General features: G+C 36.2%; 1 protein-coding gene across 4 annotated transcripts; it reads right to left on the bottom strand.

Annotated features, from left to right (window-relative positions):
- Positions 1 to 150: 150 nt before the first annotated feature.
- On the bottom strand, positions 151 to 24,906 carry LOC138404590 (alpha-(1,3)-fucosyltransferase C-like). 4 transcript variants are annotated; one of them, XM_069509148.1, is made up of 5 exons: positions 24,641 to 24,906; positions 14,357 to 14,541; positions 5,966 to 6,332; positions 5,043 to 5,365; positions 151 to 3,048 (listed from the first exon to the last, which is right to left on the bottom strand). In XM_069509148.1, the coding sequence occupies exons 3-5, from the start codon at positions 6,218 to 6,220 to the stop codon at positions 2,754 to 2,756; spliced, it is 873 nt and encodes a 290-aa protein (XP_069365249.1). In that variant the 5' UTR covers positions 6,221 to 6,332; positions 14,357 to 14,541; positions 24,641 to 24,906; the 3' UTR covers positions 151 to 2,753. The 4 variants fall into 4 exon arrangements, with proteins under 4 accessions (XP_069365249.1, XP_069365252.1, XP_069365251.1 ...); XM_069509151.1 differs by lacking the exon at positions 14,357 to 14,541 and having other exon boundaries at positions 5,966 to 6,270; XM_069509150.1 differs by lacking the exon at positions 14,357 to 14,541 and having other exon boundaries at positions 5,966 to 6,329.
- Between the last annotated feature and the right edge of the window lie 1,059 nt (positions 24,907 to 25,965).

Below are 25,965 nucleotides of genomic sequence, written 5' to 3' on the forward strand. Positions count from 1 at the left end.
AATCCTAGTACTCTCATGTTGTATCCTTGCCAAATATGTTAAAAGCTGACCAAAAATTCGGTTGCATTTCGGGGCAATGCCCGTTCAAACATAATATTGCAAAAGTAAAACCTATATCGATGATATTGAAAATAAAAAATAAAATAAAAATAAAATAAAATGTTTTTATTTCGACCAACAAGGATCATATTGGTGTTAGTAATTACACGAAACTTAAACCTAATTGTTAGTAATTATTAATATTAGTGTTAGTAATTACACGAAACTTAAACCTATTTGTTAGTAAAAAATCTATAACTATTTAAATTAGGACAGGATCGATTTGCCAGCACGTGAATCATACAACAGTGATTCAAGTACTGGCAGTCGATCCTGTCAGAAAATACCTTCAGGAGGCCATTGGGGCTGGACCGGACTCTACGCAACAGGGATGTGCACCGCTTTCGCATAGTAGTATAAAAACAGTCTACATGCGCCTCGGCGAACATCGGGACGCGCTGCAGAATCTGGGCAGCCCCATCAGCATCCTGAATGCATTATTATATTGTACACGCAGGGCATTGTACTGCTTTTGCGTGTAATCGATCCACAGGCTGCTCGTGTAGAAGGAGGTGCAATATGCTCTGAAAAGAGTGATTTTGACGGCTACAGAACAACGAGCAAACCTGCGGACGATCATGTTCGCCCTAACAGACAACGCCCTGCGTTCTCTCTCTATATCTGCATCGTCTTTCAGGTCAGAGGATATAACATGCCCCAGGTATTTAAACTGCTCCACTCTCTTTAGTGGAGTCTCATACAGCTTTATAGGTGGTACAGTGGGAGGAAGTGTTTTTCCCCTGGCCTGAAAGACCATGCATTCACTCTTCTTGACATTGTAGGTCAAGCCGTGACTGTGGGCATAGGTCTCACAAATGCCCAACAGTTTCGTGATACCACAGACAGACGCACTCAGCAACACCATGTCGTCTGCATAACTAATGTTATTGAGACACGCTCCATCAATATGACATCCGACACGCGTACTGCTAAGTGCCTCTATCAGCGCATTGACGTAGAGGTTGAAAAGCTTAGGCGAGGTTAAGCCCCCCTGCCTCACGCCACACTCCAACCTACAAGGCCTAGAAAAGCTTTCCGACCATCGCACGACATTGACCTGGTTTTCATACCAAAATTTGAAGATCCTGTTAATTTCATCGGGCATTCCAGTATCTTTCAGTTTTTGCCACAGGATGTCGTAATTCACCAGGTCAAATGCCTTGGACAGATCGAGAAAACATGCGTAGACGGGGGTACGTTTTTCCGTATAGTACCGGACAGTTTGCTTAAGACACAATATGGCTGACTCAGTAGATAAACCAGGTCTGAAACCAAACTGGTTGTCATGCAGCTTAATGAACGTATCCAATTGTGTATTAAGCAAACCGTCAAGTACTTTAGCAACAACTGTAGCAAGGGAAATCGGCCTGTAGTTAGACTTGTCACAGATGTCCCCAGTTTTATTTTTCACGATTGGTACCACCACGGTTTTCATCAGTATGTATAAGATCAACAATAAACGGCCATGCCATACTTTTTTACCAAGATATAGGGTTTGTAGAATCAAGGCTTTTATAAGTTGAGTTATTTGTTATTTTATTGTTATAAATATCGTAGTGGAAGTGAGTGGATGAGAAAGGCGGAGGATCGTGTGTGGTGGCGTGCTCTTGGGAAGGCCTATGTCCAGCAGTGGACGCAAACAGGTTGATTGATTGATTGATTGAAATATCGTAGTCAGAAGCACTTAAGATCATTATACTTTGAACTTGGGACAAGCCCCATGGGCAGCACAAATCGAAGCTCAGCTAGGGGCTTGGCTCTACTAGAGATTTTAACAGCGAAAGCATTATGAACTTGTGAGTCTTGGCAACCTTTACAATATGAAATGTTTTTGGTGGGATTTCAATTATTTTGGCAGGCGCCCGAATTTATTTTTATTATTTGGGTTTTATTTGTGATATACTCCTATATATATATGTGGCTGCAAAACGAAATGGGTATACGATGCTCGTCACAAGTTGTTTAAAAAAAATTGAATCAATCAGATAAAATGAGTCACTTTCCAAAGTAGAGTTGAATCAGCAGATTTTACGTGCAAGATATGTCAAACATATGGAGCAATGCCTGTAGAGAAATTCCCAGTAGTCTATCGCTAGTTCACAGCTGGAGAGAAGACAATCGAAAGTACGTTCCTGTTTGGTATGCAGGCAATATATAAATATATATATATATAATAAATATTCCGGAGGATCCACGGCCATGCCGGACGTCGGGCCCTATGCTTAAAAACTAACAAGAGTGGCGTTTAAATTAGCTCCAAATATTATTACTGAAGCTCAGAGTCACTCAGCGGGCGATGGAGAGAGCTATGCTTGGAGTTTCTCTACGTGATCAAATCAGAAATGAGGACATCCGTAGGAGAACTAGAATAACCGACATAGCTCAACGGGTTGCGAAGCTGAAGTGGTAATGGGCAGGGCACTAGTTCGTACAACCGATACACGTTGGGGTCCCAAGGTGCTGGAATGGCAAGCTCGCACCGGAGACGCAGCGTTGGAAGACCCCCCACTAGGTGGACGGACGACATCAGACAAGTCGCAGGGAGCCGCTGGATCCAGGCGGCGCAAGACCGTGGCGTGTAGAAGTCCCTACAAGAGACCTATGTCCAGCAGTGGACGTCTATTGGTTGATGATGATGATTATTACTGAAAACATTATTGTATTTTTACATTGATGACGTCGCTACAATATCTTTGAGGTGTCCACCAGTGATTGAAGTGTTGGTAAACAGATTCTTTATTCACTAGTTTGTTGTTGTTGAGATACTCGCAAATCCGACAGTACACATCAGTTTCAGGGCTCTCGTGGGTGTAATGATATGAATAATATTTCTTCCATCTAAAAAAATTGTTATATGCTTTCGGGTTCTGTATCAGTTCGTACATTTTTTGCGCCAGTTTCGTTGCGCCAAGTTCAAGCGCATTCAAGTACGCGCCTTCCGGCAAGAACCTGTGAAATAATATGAGCAAAATGTTTGTGCGTATCAAGATTCTTACATTATTCAAATCAAGCAGTTACGTCATACATAGTAGCCGTTTGTCAAAGTCAAGGATGAACAATTGCCAGAAATTGTGACTTCTCAACCAGTTAACACGCAATTGCAAAGAATAAAAAATTGAAAGACAGTCGCTTTCCAACTCACAACATATGGATATGGACTAGTCACATAATATGGACCATAGTAATATTAGGGGTTAAAGTATGAAATTGCCGATTTGTACTGAAAAATAAAAATTCGTTTTTTTTATTTAACATATTTATTTAATCAAAATAATTACCATTATTATCTATACATTGCTGCCATTTAATAGGAAGCTCATTTATGCCGTTGCGATAGAACTCTCGTGATCTAGATTCGACAAACTGTGTGAAAGCATTTTGCACTGTGCAGAAGAAAACTTTTTATCACGCAGAAAATTGTCCAAATCACGAAAACAATGGTAGACCGTTGGAGCAAGGTCTGGCGAATACGGAGGGTGACGAATGGTTTCTAATTGCAGTTCCTGTAAAGTTAAAACGGTTTCTCGTGCTGTATGAGGTCTCGCGTTATCATGGAGCAATAATGGTGAAGATCGATTCATAAGTCGGGGCTGTTTCACTGCTAGTTTCGCTATCATTGTTCGGAGTTCGGCGCAGTAGACATCTGCCGTTATTGCTTGACCAGATCGGAGAAAGCTATAGTGAATGCCACGCTGAGACCACCAAACAGTTACCATTACCTTTTTATTGGTAAGCTTTGCTTTAGGACACTGTTGCGGCGTTTGACCTGGGGTCAGCCATTGCATTTTCCGCTTACGATTATCGTAAAGAATCCATTTTTCATTACATGTCACAATTCGATCCAATATTCCTTCATTTTTGTATCGATTCAACAAGGCAACACAAGTTTCAACACGCGTTTCTTTCTGCAGATCAGTCAAATCATGAGGCACCCATTTTTAATTTTTTTTTTGACGCAAATGAGTCAATATTGTTGGTAAGGTAACGTTAAACCATGCCGCTAATTCCTGGGTAGTTTGGCTCGGATCGGCTTCCACCATCTCTTTCAAATCATTGTTATTCACCTGTGTGGACGGTCTTCCACGTGGTTCGTTCTTCAAATCGAAGTTTCCATCACGAAAGCGTTTAAACCAAAATCACACAGTGCGTTCATTAGCAGTCCCCTCTCCAAACGTAACATTAATATTGCGAGCTGTTTCTGCCGCGTTAGTTCCGCGTCGGAACTCGTATTCAAAAATCACACGAATTTTCGAAGTATCCATCTTTAATGTCTAAGCTGAATAAAAAAAACAACTGAAAGTTGATGATCGAATGTTGCACATTTTTTAAAAGAAGAACTACATAGGTACCGTATGAAAAAAGTTTCACTCAAAAATCTCAAACCATGAAGGTTCTATGTCAATTCGAAGTACCTATTACAATAAAACGGCAATTTCATATTTTAACCCCTATTCCTATCATGGCGACGTTAGCTACAAGCGATGCCCTTACATTACATCTCGTCAGTGAATCGTAGTGCAGCTACGTGTGTGTACGTGTCGGCGGCAACCATTTTAATATTTTCGAGCTGTGTGACGTAATTTTAGGTAAGTTTTGTAAGATTATTACTGCTAAAATAAATAAGCGCTACGACACACTCCCTGGATTTCCAGCCGGAATATTTCGAAGGCGCTAATATTTTGTGCTGAGTTATATTGTGTTTTTTACACGTCAAGCGATTCCGGTCTGATTCCGAAGTCCGCACGGCAAGAATGGGAACCACACACGCCGGCTGTCTGCCATCTGTTCGTCCGGCGCAAAACACTATGAAAGCCAGCCTAATTGCAATTGAAATTCTGACCGGAATTCTCACTACATGGCATAACTACATGGCCGTAAGCATGTTTTTATAATATGGCTTGGAAGCTTGAACGCACCGTATTTGGTAGTAAACTGGAACTCACCTAGAATAATTCGCTCCCCCTAAAACCACAGGCACCGTGTTATGAAGGAGGGCGTGTAATATCTTTTCAGATACGTAATCTTCGCTTATTGAGTTCTCGAACGCAAGGTAGAAATAATAATATTTATCAAGCATTCTGTGACATCGGCTCATTTTGTTTCGAGGACACTGTAACAATTTACCACACTCCCCAAATGTATCTAGTTCGAGACCGTAAAGTTTCATCTTCTCCAGCAATTCCTCCACGAAATTTTCTCGCAAGCTTTGCGTTTCACAGTTGGAGGCAAACCAGGCTGCTGCCTTTGTCTTGGACGATAGCGATACCTTAAAATTAAATATTACTAATTCAAACTTCAATAACAATTTCATCCTGAAAAACGTGCAATGTGGCTGAATAGAATAGAATAGAATAGAATAATGTTTATTCGAGGTATATAGGTGGTACATGGTGTAGGCAATATCGTCCTGTACAGCAGTGCAACACCTCGAACAGGTAGGCCACTCAGCTTGTGTTGAGACGATAATATGTCACCCGCATATTCAGCCGTAGAAAAATGCACCTTTAGCGTCTTCGTCTGATACAGTATCGAAAAAGCGGCGTGGCGAGGAAAAGAGTAATCCAATGCCAAGAATCAAGGAATCTGGGACTTTTGCGCGGTAGAAATCCCTTCTTCATGCCTTCTGTCCATCAAAGCAACCTAAAACTTTACAATTGCGCAATGCGCATTTTAGTCGACTTCCATAATAAAGGAGGTTCTGAATCCCGCGCGTAATTTTTCAAGACATTTAACGGGGATCATAACCATCTTACAAAGTATACAGGTTTACTTACAATAATTATATTATAACTAGCTAGATGTACTTGTGTTGTGTTGCTCTGTGGTTTCAATAACTGAAACCAAAATGGAAGAAATATTATTTCACCTGTAACTTTTCATCAATCGGATCCATGTTGCGTATATTTATCCAATTCATATCTTTCTTGGGGCCTATAAAGTTGTTCATGCTATCTTTTATAGAAAAGTAAGGCCAATATAAATCGGAATCAGTTCTGTAGCTCCATGTCCAGTTGAAGAAACTATTCCAAAATTCACTACATATAGGATAATTAGCTGCTGCTTCGATGTTGGCGTAAACATATTTCTGATGCTGATACCGTCTCTTTGGTAGATCATTCATGTACTTGATGTGATATAGTTCTGGTCCGTTGAAGAGGATCGCTTCGAACTCTGTATAATCGCCTAGCAGGTTTCTATCACTTGTCACATGACAGTTGCTCCACGCGCAACTTCTGTTGAGAAATGCGGTTTGACCCTCACCGAGATAGACAAGAGGAGTATATCGGGGATTAGTCCATACCAGTATATATTTCATTTCATGAATACGCTCTCTAAAGGTTTTACTGGTTTCTGTCACATTAAGATGTTTGGTTGAGCTTATTATATTTCCTTTAAGGGATTTCCCATTTTTAAAATCTATATCCGTCCATATTTTGGTAAAATTAGTATCAAATAAGTTTTCGTGTTTCATATTAATCGAATAAAAAATCACGAACAGCAACATGATGACAACAACACAATGCACTCTTTTTGATAAATAATACGATATGAAACGATACATTTTCAACATTCGAGTGAGCATGATCAAATAGCTGCTATATTACTTAATTCTGTCTGTTTGTTGTGTTATTGTTGTTTGTGGACTAACAGCGTGCCATTAAAGAGGTATTTCGTAAACAATCCCGTGTTTGCTACTTACTCCAAGCAATGGTTCAAAGTAGAGGTGTCAAATACTGTTAATTTTCTATACTATAATATAAATAATTGTTAAAAAAATCGATAAATACAGCAGTTGAAAAAAAGCGGCCAAGTGCGAGTCAGACTCGCGCACCGAGGGTTCCGTACTCGGATATTTTTGTTGGCATGTTTCATATTTCTATATTGATGTATGCAATTCCACAAAAAATGTGTGGTCCACTGTAGGTTACTAATTACTTTAGTAATGTTATTTCCAATTTTTGACCGTTGTTTTAGTTAAGGGCTTCATTTGTGAATTTGAAAATTTTATTTTCATTCATTCAGAAGTCACAAGGTTCAGACGGATGCAATGGTCAGACTATCGGGCGAATGCAATTATTATGTTTCACATCTAATCAGTTTCAGAAAAATCAGATAGAAACTCCTAAATGATTTTTGTGAGATAAACATTTTGATCTTTTGTCTGAATATTACTTAAGTATAATCAGTTTTATGAAATATTAGGTAATAGATCCGACATTCATTTAAAACTTGTAGTAGTAAAAATTGCAGCCATACAGTCGGTTTACAACTTATACATACAAATTTTATGCACAGTAACGAATATTACCAGCATAAAGTCGCATATCGTCCATTTTGAAGAAATTCTGAGTTTATATTTTTTTATTAATGATAAAGTATTTTTAGTAATGGTTAATGCTAGGTACAGTTAAGCGTTAAATATTACAAAAACAACTAAAATTTTATCTGTAGTAGTTTAGAAATTATGACCCGATTTCCCTAGCATTTTTGTTTTGGCTCTCCTGAAAAGTAGCAAAAATCCACATTCGACCTTATGATACTAGAGTCTTCGTTGATTTCCAAACGTTTCCATTTTTTTATTAAAATCCTTAATCCACTGGTACACATTTGAGTTCCTGCCAGTGAATTCTGCCGACCAAACCAGGCCCAACGTCCAGTCTTCGACTTCGGAGAAGGTTGCCGATGCCAATGAATGGACCAAGGTTGGCAAAGGTGGCAAGAAAGAAAAGAAAAAGGCCGCGCCCAAGGCGAAAACCAGCGGAAACACTGCCAAGGCCGCTAGGAGGCCGCCCTCCTAGGTCACCGGCAGTGGTCATCACGCTGCAACCCGAAGCTGAGGAAAGAGGCTTTACCTACAAGGAGGTATTGACCCAGGTGAAGACCAAGATTCCTTGCTGGCTTGGATGTTCCTGGAGTAAGATTCCGACTGGAGCCCGCGCGTCCTGGAGGTACCCGGGGAAGCTAATAGTGAAAAGGCTGACTCCCTGACGCAAAAGTTGAGGGAGCTGATCCCAGAAGGTATGGCTAGACAAGATGCGTAGATCTTAGAATCTATGGCCTAGATGACTCTAGACGGGAGAGACATCGCCGCCGCAGTAGCACTTAAAGGTGGCTGCCCAATTGATCTGTTAAAGTGGGGACAGTCCATCGTGCCCCCAGGGGCTCTGGAACGGCCTGGGTCAGCTGCCCCGTCGCAACTGCAAAAACGGTGGTGAACGAAGGCCGTTTGATGATTGGTTGCGTCGTCACTCGGGTTGAGCTCCTGAAGCAAAGGCCTCTGCGCCAGGGGCAGTCAACTTATCTATGGAATAATTGGTCCGACCTTGGGGGTTTGAAAGTGCAAGCGAAATAGAAAATTGTGCTGCCATTTAGGGAAATAAAATATTAAAAATAATATTTATAATTATTTGAACTAGCAACCCAGTCGTCAAATTTTCAAATCATCAAAACGTCAAACGTCATCAAATTACAAATGGCCGATTGCTTGTTTGTGGTTCGTGTTTAAAATATAGTTTGTGTTTTATAATATAAACTTATTTTGAACATTCCCTACATTATTTAACGTTGAGTCGAGCATTCTGTTCCTCCGTTATAGTGTTAACGAACTTAAAATTAAGTATTTATTAGTGAGATACAGACTCCCAGTGTTTTTTAAACTTTATTATGAAACAAAATGACAGAAAATGCATCAAGTGTGGATGTTCTCCTGCTGAGGATCCTAATATATCACACTGCATCGTTTTCCTAAACCAGGGAGAACAAATATCCTACGGTACGTGTTAATTTTATAACCTAAATCCTAACCTTATTTTAATTGTCATAAAAATAATAATTGGTACTTAATTGATTAGTAATTTGAGCTGCTTTATTTCAGGTGTGAATTATTGGCGAAGTACTGCTTCCCTCACGACTCGTGGTCCTCGCCAAAATTTCAAAACCAGCTCTTTTCTAAACATTATATGTTGTGCAATAAACATTTAAAAAAAACATCATTCGTTGATTATTCTGAAAAGAGGCTATTCAAATCTGCAGCACCAGATGAAGAATGTGACAAGGTTAGTTAATATTTCATTATACATATTAATTGATAAGTATTATAGTAGTTGATAAGTATTATAATAGACAGTGGTAGTATAAGGGCTGACAATGACAAGTATAATAAAAATAGGCTCTTTTTTAACATTTCTCTCCAGGTAGCTTTACCTGCCTTTACATAACATATTACACTAGGTTTTAACCACAGCTTCACCTACAGGGATTGAGGGAGGAACGGCTGTACTCAGTAACCTAACAAGTATAGTATATAATATATAATAGTATATAATAAGCAATTTTAAAATATTGTTATCACCACCCACAGGCATGCTTATGGGGATACCACAACTGATGAATTAGAAGAAGCAATAAGTTCAACATTCGAATACAGTATAGACGAAAGTAGCGGCGAAACACAAGCATGTGCGTATGTCTGTGGGTGCATAATAAAAAAGAATCCCATCTTATGTGAAAATTGTAAAAAAAAAATTGTAACTGAGTCGCTGGAAAATTTTCATATTTTTATGGAATTCAAAGAATACAGTGACATAAAAAGGTCGGTAATGTACACCTCCAAAAAATTTATAGAATGCGTAGAACGCGGTGCCACCATTATTAATATTTTTTTACAAAAAGAGCCACAAGAAAAATATAAAGAAGTCTGAATTTTAATTTAAAAATTCAATAAATTTTAAATTTCTCAATGACTGTGTAGAGCACAAGAATGCCAATATAAATTATTTAATTAATAACGTTTTTCATATATGCATAAAGAAATTCTGCATATTAAAAAACCGCCAGTTTGCGCAAGAATACTCTGCATCTGCACTCAAAAAAAAATAGGCACCTTACAAGGTAACTAATAGTAGAGATTTTTGCAAAAAAAGTACATTTTGAAATTGGATTCTAAACTTCAATGAGTAACATAATTTACATAAATAAAAGATTTATTATAAATGTAATAATCATTTTAAATTATCGATTAAACTAAAAAAGCACCTCAGACACAACAACACAACAACAAGAAGAGAAACAGAAATATTTCGCGGTCTTTTGTGATTTTGTAAGGATCGGATACAAGAGTCTAGAACACCAAACGATAAGTCTATACAAGTTACATAACCTCTCAGAATAGTAAAGTATACGATGGATCCCACGTGTGTTGACCGAACAAAACCTTGGTCAACGTATGAACATTATGTCTTTCACTGCTTGTGGAAAATTGTGACGGGTGATGAGAAATACATTTTTACGAGAATCCCAAACGTAAAAAGTCGTGGGTAGATCCCGGGCAACCCTGACATCGACGCCGAAACCGAACAGCAACTTAAAGAAAGTTCTTCTGTGTATATCTGGTGGGACATGAAGGGTGTACTTTATTATGATCTTCTGGAAACTGGTCAGACGGTGACAGCAGAGCGCTACAGTCGACAGTTGAACAAATTGAGTGAAGAGCTGGATCAGAAAAGGCCATTTACTGGGTAAGGAAGCCGGCAAGTCATACTACTGCACGACAACGCTCGACCTCACGTTGCTCGCGTGACTCAAAAGACCCGCTTGAATTTGGTATGGGAAGTTCTCCCGCACGCGGCATATTCGCCAGACTTGGCCCCATCTGACTTTAATTTGTTTTGGTCAATGCAGCACGGTTTAGAAGATAAACAGTTCAAAACGCTGGATGATGTGCATAAATTGGTCGATGATTTTATCGCCTCGAAGCCTGCAAGTTTCTTTCAAGGCGGCATCCGTATACTACCTGATAGATGGCGCAAGGTCACGATGGACAATATTTCCAAGATTAAGTTTGTTGTTCATTATTTTTTTATAATTAAAAAAACTACTTAAAAATCTGTAAAAATTAAGATAATATTATGATTCAAATAAATTATTTAAAACACAAATTATCTTTTAGTCCCTAAATCAATTCTTGTTATAAGGCGTAATTTCAAAAGTATTTATATTGTATTTTTTCATTCATAAACTACTTTTGAAATTACGCTTTATCATTTTTTTCAAATGTAGGAGTCGCTGTGGTTGCGGAATCCTACTGTGTTCCCTCCGAAGACAATTGGATTGGAGATCAAGATGACCTAGTGGCCTTGGTCACCCAAACTGCGAAGGGCTTCCCTGCATTCTAACAAATGGTGAAGGGGAGGGGGTACGTCTCAGCTCTTGTGGGGAGCACAGTGGTTATTGGTGTTTATTTCTCGCCAAACCGCAATCTCTCAAAATTTGAAGATTTCCTGGATCGCCTACGAGCCCAGATTGGCCAATGCCACCCCAACCGGGTGCTTGCTGCTGGTGATTAACAAACATCACAATCATTTATTGATAGTTTTAAGTGATCAATGCAGCTACTGAAAATACAGTTTGTATATATATATCATGATTATAGCCAACACCAAGTAAAGCCATTATACAATCTGGTACAATCCTGAACTACATGTTACGATCAGCAAGGAACTGTAAACATACAGGAAGATATCTCCTCTAATATACCACTCCTTGAGCAAGAAGTGACACCTTTCAGACCAGACTTTGTCATTTTTATGGAGAATGATCTTGTTGATCAGTGAGTCACAAAGTCACAATGAAATATTCAGGGACCTGTCTAAACGAAGGCATTGGAAGATAGCAAACATACTCCACGATGCCACAGTATAAGCGTTTCAAACCTAAGGCTAATGGCACACATATAGAGGTGTGGGTGTGAAAGTTTTTCATTTGATTAAGGGATAACCTACGAACCGCCACATACCATTATATTTAAAATAACTTCATTATGACGTGTTGATTAATTAATTTAATACTTTGTGTTTATATAGTTTTATTGTTTTTGCTGCATACCTTCATATTAAGTTTACTTGGCGCAAAAATCGCAAATGTTATTGTTCACTTGTCATCGATATACATATCACTGTGTATAGTATGGTTAGTATGTCAGAATATGTACATTGTACATATATTGTAAGTGTTCCTTATTAAATAAATAAAATAAAATTACCATTACTATTGATGCCACATACCATCGGAAAAACTGACCCATTAGGCTAGACTATCTCAAGGCCGATGCTGAACAGGCACGACCTTAGCTCTCTATGAAAAATAGTCCAGCTAACCAAAATTACCTATGAGGACACTCGGTAAGGAGCCTTGGCCTCGAGGTAATGGGTAACTTAGACGTACGAAAGCCGGCGTCTGTGCTTGCCAGGCGCAAAGACGTCGGCTAAGAATAGTGGAACGAAAAGCTGGATGCCAAGCGCAAGAAGGTTGGACGCTATCGCTGTGCGTGACAGAGTAAAATGGGCGGAGGATGCGAGCAAGAGGAGCTGGAAATATCGGAAGCTGATGGCGCTGTTTCAGCATGACTACAGGTCGAATGAAACGCCGTGCAAAGATTCAAATGGCTCGCTTTTTTGAAAAAGATTGTTGGTGAAAATGTAAGTTGTCGTAAAAATAACAGTTTGGCATAGTAGGGTACATCAAGAGGCATAGTGGGTGCAAATGGGTGGCAAACGGTGCCCACTTTGCCCGTTTTTATGCAACTAAAGACATCGAGACCGCTCTTTAAAAGCGCATTCTACGTGGCTAGAGGAAAACATTTTGCTTCCAGATATTGTCGGCGAACCAATCCTGGATGTTTCGTTACCTGAAACGAATAACCGACCTGGGAGACCACAAAAAGGCTTTAGAGATTCTAGCATGAAAACAAAAAAGCGACTAATCCAACAACTCCTTAGAACATCAAGCCAGGAAGAGTTAGCAATGGCAAGCGAAGTACAACTTCGCCAGGCTGGAAAACGGGATCTGTCGCTGTTCACCTCAATGAGGCACAAATATAAAAAAAGGGCGAGAGTATTTAGCATGCCCAAAACTAGACGGTCTTTTAGACGACCAAGCTCTCTCATAAATAATTGACGCCAATCTCTCGACACATCAGTATAATGTTATACGTCAGCAAACAAAAGACATCAATAATAAACTATATCCAGATTACTCAAAGTTAAAGCGGAAAAACAAAAGTGCTACCCTAGTGACATTAATGTCACAGAGACACGCCGAAATAATGCTAGTCTTTAATGGATCACACAATGAAGCGTATTTGTAAGGTTCAAGAAGTCTTGAAGACTATAGGTGATTCTAGAAGTCTGGATATAATAGTACAATGGGGTTGTGATGGAGCAGAACAAACCAGATACAAGCAATAATTTCGGAAGAACATAGCAGCGATGCCAGCTTATTCAGCATTTCGATGGTGCTTATAAACATGTATGTAGTGAATGACCAAGACATCAATACTATTGTGTGGCAAAATCCTTCCACATTTTCCATTAGATATTGTAGGCCCATAAAGTTTGTGTTTGTAAAAGAAACTGCGGATGTTATTGTTAAGGAAGTTGACAAAATTAAGGAGCAGGTAACTTCATTGTTACCAACTAGGATTATTATAAATGACTCGGAGGAATTGGTAAAGCCACATTGATGTATTGTATGATTGATGGCAAAATTTGTAATGCTGTAGCATCATGTGCGTCCACACAAACTTGTTATTTATGTGGAGCAAAGCCTAGGTAAATGAAGGACGAAAGGCTAATATTAGAAAAAACTGTAAATAGAGAGTTTCTCACTTTATGTTTGTCTCCTCTGCATTCTTGGATAAGGTTTTTTGAGTGCATCTTGCACATATCTCTATCATCATACGTCTCGATAAAACGTGGCAGGCTCGGGGAGCTGATAATAAAAATTAATTGGAAGCAAAAAACAAAAACCGTACAAGAAAAGTTTAGGAGAGAGTTAAGCTGGTTGGTATATATGTATGCCTTAGCAACAAACGGGAAATACAAATGACGGGAATACGGCCATATTAGAGTGTATTAGATTCATATTAGAGTGTATAAATAGCGGGTTTCCTATTAAAATCGATAAATTTGAGGAATACGCTAAGTGAACAAGGGAGTTGTACATAAAGGAGTATTTATGGTACCTAATGCCCGTAAGCGTACATAAAATTCTTTTTCAAGAAGGCGCACGCAACGTCGGCTACGAATGGTGAAACGAAAAGCTGGATGTGTGGCAGAGAAAAAGGAGCGGAGGAGGCGAGCGAGAGCAGTAAGCGAGGGCAGAGTTTCATGCAGAGCGCCGGAAATATCGGAGGCTCATCGCGCTGTTGGAGAAGCAGAATGACTACAACGTCCATGAGGCGGAGACCGGTAATACTAACCCATGGGGCCAGGCTTACCGATGCGAAGCCATCCCTGGAAGGCAATGTGAATATACAACGTCCCAGGGATTGTAGCTACTGCTATGCCACTTGCACTTATACACAATCCAACATTCAAGCTGGCTTTCGCACAACTGGGATTGTTCCATTTAATCGGCATTCGTTAACTGAACTCGATTTTGCACCTGCATTTGAAGAAAAAAAATTAGGTGGGATTACTGTAGCTGATGACACATACGTCATTAGTTTACTAAATTTAATTTTTAACCTATTCAACAGAAGAATACAGTATATAACCTCGTTATGGAGGGAACTGGAGCCTTATTTTCTTTTGAATATCAAAACTGTTCAGATAATTTTAATTTGACAGGCCATTTGTTGACTGGCCTGGTTTATTTTCTCTTTTGCCTACATTCTTAATTAAATTTGATGAGGTCATTAGAACCAAAGATGCAAGAATAATTAGTTTTAGAGATATGCGTTATCAGACAGTAATTTCACGTCTCCGTGATAGGGTCGTGTGGGGAATACTACCCAAATATCCCGATTTGGGTTTTGAGTATTATGACCAACATAATAACAGGGTGCCGTATTCAGGAAGTCCTTGAAATGGTTATTTTGTTCCAGGAATTAGTCCTATAGCCTCTGGTTTGCTCTTACTACAGGACGGGTTGTAAATTCATTTTTTATACTTTCCCGTACTCTTGCACTTTGACCCCAGCACAAAATAGGTATATCTACAAACTCAACAGGCTTCTGCATAATTTAACTTATGGTCACAGGGATTATTTTCATATAATTGACACAAATAACTTTATTAAAAAATTTTCATTGACAAAAGATACTATGTATCTGCCCCATAGATGTAAGAAACAAATAGCTACCTTGGTAGCTTATAATATACAAGACCCAGCTATTTTTGAACTATGCTGAAAACGGTACATGTTGTACAAAATATAGTTTAGACATAACTAGTAATAGTACTATTTCCGGTGTTTTTGCATTGGACCCAAACTATAGTAATAGTTTGGATACAAATTGTAACAAGGATATTATTGTAAATAATAATAATATTTTAAACTAAGTAGTCCGACAACAGATAAGCTGTGTAAAATCTATCTTGTACACCAGAATATACAGGGCTTATCTGGCAAAGAACATGAAATAGAGTTGTTTATTAAAAAATTTGATATTGACATTTTATGCCTCACTGAGCATTGGCTAATTAGTCACCAATTAATAATAAATTTAAAACATTATCAATTGTCAAGTGCGTTCTCAAGAAAGAAAGCCATACGGGGAGGATCCTTAATACTAATTCGCAACAATGTTAATTATAAAGAACGGAAAGACATTGTTACTCTTTCGGTGGAACGCACTATTGAGCTGTCCTGTGTTGAGCTGGAGCGTTATATTGTAGTCTGCGTGTACCGACCCCCCTCAGGTGACTTTGTTCTGTTTGAGGACGTTATGGAGGAGGCCCTGAGGCGGATATGTAGGTCATCAAAAAATATATTAATTTGTGGAGACTTTAACATCGATATTTTGCTTCACAATTCTTTCACTGATAGATTACTTAATTTATTTAAAAGCTTTAATTTAGAAAACATTTTCAATGTACCAACACGGACAACTGTAAATTCAGCCACTTGTCTAGATAACATTTTCTGTAACTGCACGATTGTCGAAAAATCCATCATCACGAATCTAAGATCCGATCACTGTGGACAAATGATATCTGTCCCCAGTGATAAACAAGACACAACAAAGCTAATAAAATATAGGCCAGTTACCATTAAAAAGGTAAAACAGTTCAAACAAAAGGTTTTAACTGCTTTACCTAAACTTGAGTTTACACAGGGTGGTTTCGGATGAACACTATAATGTTTTTTTTGACCTAATAAACTCTCAATTTAATTCTACTTTTAAAATTGTAGAGAAAAAGCTGTCTAAAAATCTTAAATTTAGTGACTGGGCTACTGTTGGCATTTATAAAAGCAGAAATAAGTTGTTCGACTTGTATGCAGAAAAACAATATAATTACACTCCCTCATTTGTCGAATATGTCAGAAATTATTCTAAATTATTCAGAAAGGTTTGCATACAAGCAAAGTCACTTTTCATAAAACAAAAAGTTATTAACTCTGATAATAAAATAAAAGCAGCTTGGGATGTCATCTCGGATGAAATTGGGAAACAAAAAGTGGACAGCAATAAATTGGAGCTTAAAATTAATAACCGTGTTATTGACTCCAACATTGAAATTGCAAATACATTTGAGAATTTTTTCCGGAATATTCCAGTCACCACTACTAGTTCCCTTAGTTCCTCGCCAACAGAAGCCTATGGTCTACTCAGGGCCAATGTTGCTGAGTGCGGTGTCTTGTTTAGGTTTGAATACGTTACTCCACATGACATTATTAAAGTGTTCAAATCTTTACAAAGCAAAAAAACAGGAGATCTATGGGGGTTATCAGTAAAAATAATCAGCAATATTATCGATATTATTGCGCCATATCTAGCCATAATTTTTAATGAATCTGTGGATTCAGGATCCTTTCCAGACCTCATGAAATGTAGTAAATTGATACCTCTTTTTAAATCTGGTTGCAGAAGTGACCCAAATAATTACAGGCCAATTTCAATTTTGCCAACACTGAGCAAGATATTTGAGAAAATCATGCTCAACCAACTGCTTCGGCATTTTAATCTAAATAAGCTACTCCATTCTGAGCAGTATGGTTTCACTAAAGGTCGATCAACAACCGACGCGGCCGCAATGCTGTTAAAGCATATATTCAGTGCATGGGAAGGCTCACAGAATGCCATTGGTATTTTTTGTGACTTATCCAAGGCATTTGATTGCGTTGAGCACGAGACTCTCCTGGTTAAATTGAGCCACTACGGAATCAAAGACACTGCGCTTGGTCTCATTGCGTCTTATCTTGGTAATCGTATTCAAACAGTGTGTGTTAACGATGTAAAGTCATCCGGATCAGCCTCACTAATGTGTTCCTCAAGGCTCTATTCTAGGTCCTTTCATGTTCTTGGTATACATTAACGATTTACCATATTTTGTCCAAAATACTTGCGATATTGTACTATTTGCTGATGATACGTCTTTGATTTTTAAAGTTGATAGAAATAAAGACAATTTTGACGATGTAAGTAGTGCCATATCTCAGGTAACTTGAGAGCTGAGGCTGGCTACCAATTTTTAAATAACTTAAGTGATGGGTTTTGTACACGGGAAACTAAAACTACTAAATCTACAATTGACCATATTTCGACAAATATTCCAGAAAGTAAATTCCACGTGGTCCTTTTAGACACACCTTTGTCGGACCACAAACAACTATATCTTGCTATTAAAACCTCAAACTTGATATAAATAAAGATAAACGTGAATATTTAGCAACAAACTATAGCTCTCTCTACAAATCAGTTGAAGAATCTAAATTTGTTAATAAAAATAATGACTACGAAACTTTGGAAAATTTTATAAAAAGTGAGATTAAAGCTAATAAAATAGTCAAAACAAAAATATTAAACAAACCAAAAGAAGATTGGATAAATAAGACAGTATTAGATAGCTTACACGATCGAAACGATGCCTGGAGTCATTACAAGAAAAACCCTAGTAGTTCTGAAGCTGAAGAAAATTTTAAAATTAAAAGATACGAAGCATATAAAATTACAAGAAATACAAAAAATACATACTACTTAAAAGGTTTTACAAGTTGTGATAAACAGCCTAAGAAAATGTGGGAGTTAGTTAATAGTCTTGTAAGAAATAAAATTAAAACGGACACAGCACCCCCTACACTCATTGTAGAATCGGGTACGATAAATAATCCTACTCAGATTTGTCAATGGTTTAATGACTTTTTCTCCACAATTGGTTCTAATCTTGCTAACGAAATACCACAATCTTATCACCAAAGTTTAACACACAGCTCTCAAAGTTCATCTAATGACACACTCCACACATTTGAACCGGCCACGGAAAAAGAGGTAAATAGCATTATTAATAACATGGACTCCAATACTAGCAGCGGAATTGATGGCATTAGCGTGAAAGATATAAAATGTATAAAAAACTTAATACTCAAAATCTTAACTAAATGTCTAAATAAATGTCTTGAAGGTGGTGTATTTCCAGACACTCTGAAAATCGCAAAAGTGACCCCAATATATAAGTCGGGATCCAAAACAGATCCAGGAAATTATCGGCCTATATCTGTTTTACCAGTGTTGTCAAAAATTTTGGAAAAACTTATATATTCTCGTCTTAATAACCATCTAAATAAAATTAATTTCTTTTTCGAACAACAATATGGCTTTCGCTCAAAATGTAACACCACTACAGCAGCGGTGGATCTCACCAGTAAAATTAAAACAGCTATAGATAAAAAACAAATTGCACTGGGTATATTTATCGATTTAAAAAAAGCTTTTGATACAGTAAGTCATACTATTTTATTACAAAAATTGAAAGAAATTGGCATCATGGGCCCTGCACATAATATACTAAAATCATATTTAAATAACCGGCAGCAAAAAGTTAAAATAGGAAATTTTGAAAGTCATCCAGCAAAATTAAGTTATGGCGTACCACAAGGCTCCATATTGGGGCCGTTACTATTTTTAGTTTACATAAACAACATTAGCAGCGTTAATGTATTCGGTAACATTACGTTATACGCAGATGATACCTGTTTATTCTACTTTGGAAATGATATAACAAGCATTGTAAAAAGAAGCTCAAAGTGATTTAGATAGACTCAGTGAATGGTTTCTCTCAAATTTACTTACAATTAATACCAAAAAGACAGCCTACATGATTTTTGCAGCCAAAAATAAAAAAATACGTGACTATGATAACCTAACAATATTTAATAAACCAATACAAAAATCTAATAGCGAAAAATATTTAGGACTATTATTAGATAATAAACTTACACGGCAAAATCATATAGAATACCTTAAAACAAAAATTTCACCCTTAATAGGAGCCTTACGTAGAATATCATCTTGCATACCAAAGAAAGTCCGTCCTATGATATATAATTCTCTAGTCAAACCTCATATTGAATATCTTATCGAAGTTTGGGGAACTACCGCAAAAACACATATCCAAAAATTACAAATTCTTCAGAACAAATTAATTAAAGCACTATATAAATATGATTATTTAACACCTACTAATAAACTATATAAAGATACGAAAGTTTTAAATATAAGTCAACTATACGCGCTTAAAACCTGTATTCTTATTAGAAAAATAATTACAGCGGACATACACTCGCAAATAAGTTTTAAAAAAAGAACAATCACACACTATTTACGAAAACGCAACAAACTACATCTACCTAAAATTAGAACCAATTATGGAAAAAAGAATATTCTCTTTGAAGGAGCGCTGTTATACAACAATTTACCTGAAATAATAACAAAAAGCAAAAGTTTTGCTATATTTAAAAAACTACTGATCGAACATTTACAAAAAACCTAAATGAATATGTTAATGTGACCTCTTCCCTATATACCAGTATTGTAACCGTATGAATGTTCTGTCCCGCTAATTCTTTTACTACCTACCTACATAATTATTTTTTTGTAACATTAATGTTAGATATTAAGTACTAGATAGTGACACTTAGATACCATGTACATACCATTAATTTAAGTAATTAACTTAATGTATTTCTCGATACATAAGTGAACTATTGTGTTCTTTATTGAGAAATAAATGTCTTTAAACCGAACTCACTGGTTTACCGTAAATAATTTACTTTTAAATGCAAAAAAAACTAAGTGTGTTGAATTCGCACTGCCCAATACCAAGAACACAAGTAACATTAATTTAATGATAAATAACGATACATTGAAAATAGAAGAGACTACAACATTTTTGGGGATAACCTTAGATGCGAAGCTTCAATGGGGCACCCATATACCAACTCTTGCTAGCAAATTAACCTCTGCTCATATTGAATATCTTATCGAAGTTTGGGGAACTACCGCAAAAACACATATCCAAAAATTACAAATTCTTCAGAACAAATTAATTAAAGCACTATATAAATATGATTATTTAACACCTACTAATAAACTATATAAAGATACGAAAGTTTTAAATATAAGTCAACTATACGCGCTTAAAACCTGTATTCTTATTAGAAAAATAATTACAGCGGACATACACTCGCAAATAAGTTTAAAAAAAAGAACAATCACACACTATTTACGAAAACGCAACAAACTACATCTACCTAAAATTAGAACCAATTATGGAAAAAAGAATATTCTCTTTGAAGGAGCGCTGTTATACAACAATTTACCTGAAATAATTACAAAAAGCAAAAGTTTTGCTATATTTAAAAAACTACTGATCGAACATTTACAAAAAACCTAAATGAATATGTTAATGTGACCTCTTCCCTATATACCAGTATTGTAACCGTATGAATGTTCTGTCCCGCTAATTCTTTTACTACCTACCTACATAATTATTTTTTGTAACATTAATGTTAGATATTAAGTACTAGATAGTGACACTTAGATACCATGTACATACCATTAATTTAAGTAATTAACTTAATGTATTTCTCGATACATAAGTGAACTATTGTGTTCTTTATTAAGAAATAAATGTCTTTAAACCGAACTCACTGGTTTACCGTAAATAATTTACTTTTAAATGCAAAAAAAAACTAAGTGTGTTGAATTCGCACTGCCCAATACCAAGAACACAAGTAACATTAATTTAATGATAAATAACGATACATTGAAAATAGAAGAGACTACAACATTTTTGGGGATAACCTTAGATGCGAAGCTTCAATGGGGCACCCATATATCAACTCTTGCTAGCAAATTAACCTCTGCCGCTTACGCTGTTAGAAAGATTCGGCAGTTAACTGACGTGGAAACCGCAAAGATAGTATATTTTGCTTACTTCCATAGTATTATGTCTTATGGAATCTTAATATGGGGTAAAGCGGCAGATATTGGGAGAATTTTTGTATTACAAAAAAGGGCAATACGCCCAATTTATAACTTAAGACCACGCGATTCCCTTCGAGAGAAATTTAAGGAAATAGATATCCTTACTGTAGCCTCTCAATATATTTATAATAACATAATTTTTGTAAGACAAAATATTCTTAGTTACAAGAAAATTGGTGATCTACACAATAGGCTAACTAGAAACAGAGACAAACTTGCAGCTCCTGCCTTCCGCCTCAGGAAAGTCCAAAAGTCATTTGTGGGTATGGGTATTACCTTTTATAATAAAATCCCGCAAACTATTTTGGACTTACCTTTGCACAAGTTTAAAAAATCTATTAAAAATATGCTCCTGAAAAAAGCATATTACACAATTGAAGATTATCTAAATGATAAAAGAGCGTGGATTTGACCTGCAGCTCGTTCCAGCAACGCACAAGACTGCAAATATTTTATACATGGCATAATCTTGTACCTATATCAAATATTTGAAAAGAGCAACCGCCGAGTTTCTTGCTGGTTCTTCTCGGCAGGAAAGGCATTCCGAACCAGTGGTAGATGCATCCGACTATTCGTAAGCACTTGTAAAAGTTTATACGAATAAAAAAGATTTTCATTTTCATTTCATTTTCATTTTACAGTTTTGGAAACAATTGGCAATGACAATCTTTCAGTGTATGGAAAGTATGCTTTTCCGTCCTCAAAATTATGTCTTATAGCATCCATTCTACAGTGCCCAAACACTTTCAAAGTTTCAGGTGTACATTTTTTCTGGTCTGGTTCTGGTCCTGAAGATGACAATATTCACCGTAACTATGAGAACGAAGAACCTTTAACATGCTTCATCATATTAGTAATTGTATGACATTATTTTTTTTCAAACCGAGACATCAACAGAAGATGTATCAAAGTTGAAAGATAGTTTTGTGATATTATTATTTCAATTGATTCAGGTTTATTATAATAAATCTGAATCAACTAAATACAACAGTTTATACTGAGGGAAATGATTATTTCCCACAGTATAAACTAAACTCTATTAAGTTTCAAATTAATCGTATTTTCATAGTATTTTATTTTAAGATACAAAATAAAACAGTATTTTTATGATTTGAAAAATTACAATTTTATTGTGCATTGTTTTGTGAAAATGCTCCTCAATTAAGAACAACGGATAAATTGGACCAGTAAACCAAATCACTGACCTGTTTGTAACTTCCCAGTTTCACTAATTTCGCATCATACTTTCATTATAATATTACAAGAAACAATAATTTTACATTGCTGATATTGCATATTCAAAAGACAAAAAGCACTATCTCATAGAAACATTGTAGATTTCCACAAGAAACTTTGACAGCAACTGAAGAGAATCAACATTGTAGAGAAGTCAATCATTTTAACCAAACTCCGAGAATTTTATTGCTTGCCACTAAATGACTTGTATGAAAATAAGGGTTGCAGAACTTCATGTCATACATGGAACAATAAATTAATTAATAATTTGTTATTCCTTGTATACAAAAAACTTGTTGCTCCTGCTTAGCAAATACTATACCCTTTCCAAACTTTGACAACAATCTAATTGTTCCAGTGAAGCCAACATTCATTTATTCTCGAAAAAAAATATGTTTCATCTCTCTCTCCAATATAAATTAGCATGTCATTAAGGATGTCATATCAAAAACTGCCTAATACCTTAGTCGATTTTAGTTTGTTTCTTGTTTCATATGCTGTTACCAACCTAGTTTTCATGCGCGTGCTATACCCAATTGTTTAGTTGTACCTAGACATAATTTTATAATAAGTATAAATTTTTCATTGGAGACTGTTTATGTTTAAGTGTTTTATATATGTACTAACTATTTATGTAATTGTAACTGTTAATCTCAATAAAATAAATAAATTAAATTAAACCTTATGATTGAAACCAATGGTGTTGAATTTAGAAAAGTATTTCTGCAATGTTTGATTCAAAGCAAGGTTGTGATTCCCCCCACAAAAGACTTGAAACCTTTGAAGAACTTTGTATACAAGAAACAATAAGCTTGCTTTGTTGCACAATCTTGTTGTTTCTTATATAAAAAAAACTTTGGCTTGTGAACAAAAACAGCAATAAATATTTTATATTTTGATGATCAACTTTGACAACAAGAATTATAGAATGAGCATTGTAGATTTTTTTATTCTCACTGATAGACACCAATCATTTTCACCAACATAATATAAGTCAAGGTCTAAAATGGTCAGAACCAATGCCCAGATATTTGTATATTTTTAGCATTGACTTATATATTACTTCGTAAGGACCAGGGCCATTGAACAAGCAAAATGGCACCGATTCATTGGTCCTAAAATGTTTATTTAGCACCAATGCAACCTCAGTTATGTCTGGATTTCAAAGGGTTGTTCATTAGTATCTAAGAGGTGGCGCTGATTTATTTGGTTCCAAAACCGTGAAAAAGTTTGTTCGCTTGGGCATATCTTGTCATTTATATCGATGATATTTAGTTATTTTTAGGAACATATATTTTTAGCGTGCAACTTTGACAGACTTGTACATAAAAGGAGAAACAGTACAGTTCTCTCTATAAAGTAAGACCCGAAAGTATTTCCACCCGGACGAAGCTGGGGCTGGTCGGCTAGTGGAACATATTCCTACACAATAAGACTTCTTTGTTTACCAGCATACTTTAGACTGTTCAAAGAAAAACATCACTTTCTATACAACACACCAGACAACAACAGAATAACACTACTTTACTAATTTATGCAAGTTATGTCTGCATCTATTAATGATTAGACCAAATAGTATGTACCTACATATGCAGCAAAAACACCATAAGTGAAGCCATTAAAACCAACTGTGATTATTAATTACTTATATTTTATAGCATTGCAAGTACTTAAACTGCTATAAAATATAGTGAATAATCACCATAGAGTACATTGAATATAGATAATCACTGTTGGTACCTAATCACAACTTTTGTATTACAGTGTCGGAACACAAGAAACAAAGTAAGATGGAATTGTACGTCACGACCATGACATTTGTTGTTAACATTATAGAAAGTTTTTCGGCAAAATAGAGCATAGCGCTTGCTTTGGCACTACTTTTGAACCACAACAATCAAAAACAATTGTACAACCTTTTGATAAAACGACCCATCGTCACGGCTGAACAATGAACATAGATCTCGTCAGGCGCTTCTGCTTTCTACACACCAAAATTATGTAGATATCTAGCACTTTAAGTAGATAAGTACTTACATAATTGTCACAAAATGCAATTAATTTTCCACATTACATGGCTGATATCACAAAGCGTAGCGTGAACCAAAACTCAAGAAACTAGAAAGATGGCAGAAAAACCATAACATATTAATCCAAGGTATAAAATATAACAGCGTTGAAATCTGGCCTGGCTGTAAGAAAATTATTATTTATTGACACCTATCACACGCCACAATTCATAACTAGCAATTATGTAATATGTTTAAATTAAAATGACTTGAATTTCTTCAGAGAAGCAAACTGCAAAGTGCAGACCATAGACAATATACTAATACGGTGCAAACAGCTCCAAGAGAAAAATGACGGCTGGCGGCACCATAGACTAGTAATCCGGAGCCTGGAGGACCGGACCCGTAGATAGAATAATAGGTAGATTCAAGTACTGTGTAACCGCGTATGAGATAGCGATAGCACGACGTAACGATGAATGACACGACAATTATTACCATTGTTTAGTAGTCAATATTTGTATTAACCGATCAACAATATTTGTATTAAACATTTTTTATGTGAAAACAAGTAAATAACTCATGAGAAATACAATTACGCCACGAATTCTCAAAGTTTGTTTTGCAACTTCTTGTACGTATTCTTGAAAAAAACCAGTTACACGATAAGGGACAAAAATAGGTTAGCTGCGTCTCTGTTTATCACATTAGTAACTTTATCAGTGCTCTCTATTTAGTGTGAATGAGAAAGCAAACGTTCCTCAGCTACCTTTATTACTCTATCTACGACCGGACCCGACACCAGAAAAAAACATTGCGACAACAAGGCTCTTTTGGCGCGTGGCAAAATTCGGAACTAACTGTGTGGATGTGACAAATAGAAAGAAATGTAAGAAAGAAGTATACTATCTCTATGAGTTCACTACTGAAAGCCATAAAGCAAATTAAGAAGAAATTAAGAAGAAGTTTATTATTGTTTTATAAAAACAAAGATTTTGTAAAAGGGCATTTTTCAAAAAAGTTGTAGGTAGCGTAATAGGAATTCCACATAAATAAAAATTTAGTTTTGCCTTAAAATGTAATTATATTGTAAATATATAGTATAAACTATATAAAAATAGTAAATTTTATTAAAAATAAATGTAATAATTGGAAATATTTTCATTTTTAACTTGATACCACCCAATTGAAGTTCCATTACGTCACTGACTTTTTATTGGATTTCCAGGGAAATAAAACAAGTTATACATTAATTATCTTTAATGTCGAAAAATTAATCAAATAAGCCTTCTAAAAAATAATTAAAACTAAACATATAACATCAAATTGAACTGAAGTTTTTAACAAGCATGT

The sequence above is a fragment of the Maniola hyperantus genome, chromosome Z (genome assembly GCF_902806685.2).
Source record: "Maniola hyperantus chromosome Z, iAphHyp1.2, whole genome shotgun sequence".
NCBI lineage: Eukaryota > Metazoa > Arthropoda > Insecta > Lepidoptera > Nymphalidae > Maniola > Maniola hyperantus.

What these genes read in the sequence shown, in the direction of transcription:
- LOC138404590 (XM_069509147.1), bottom strand. Translation starts at nt 6,682, where the DNA reads ATGCTCACTCGAATGTTGAAAATGTATCGTTTCATATCGTATTATTTA. An exon ending in CGATTGATGAAAAGTTACAG is followed by an intron (nt 5,366 to 5,965) that starts GTGAAATAATAT and finishes TTTAATTTTAAG; the next exon opens with GTATCGCTATCGTCCAAGAC. An exon ending in GGGGGAGCGAATTATTCTAG is followed by an intron (nt 3,049 to 5,042) that starts GTGAGTTCCAGT and finishes ATTATTTCACAG; the next exon opens with GTTCTTGCCGGAAGGCGCGT.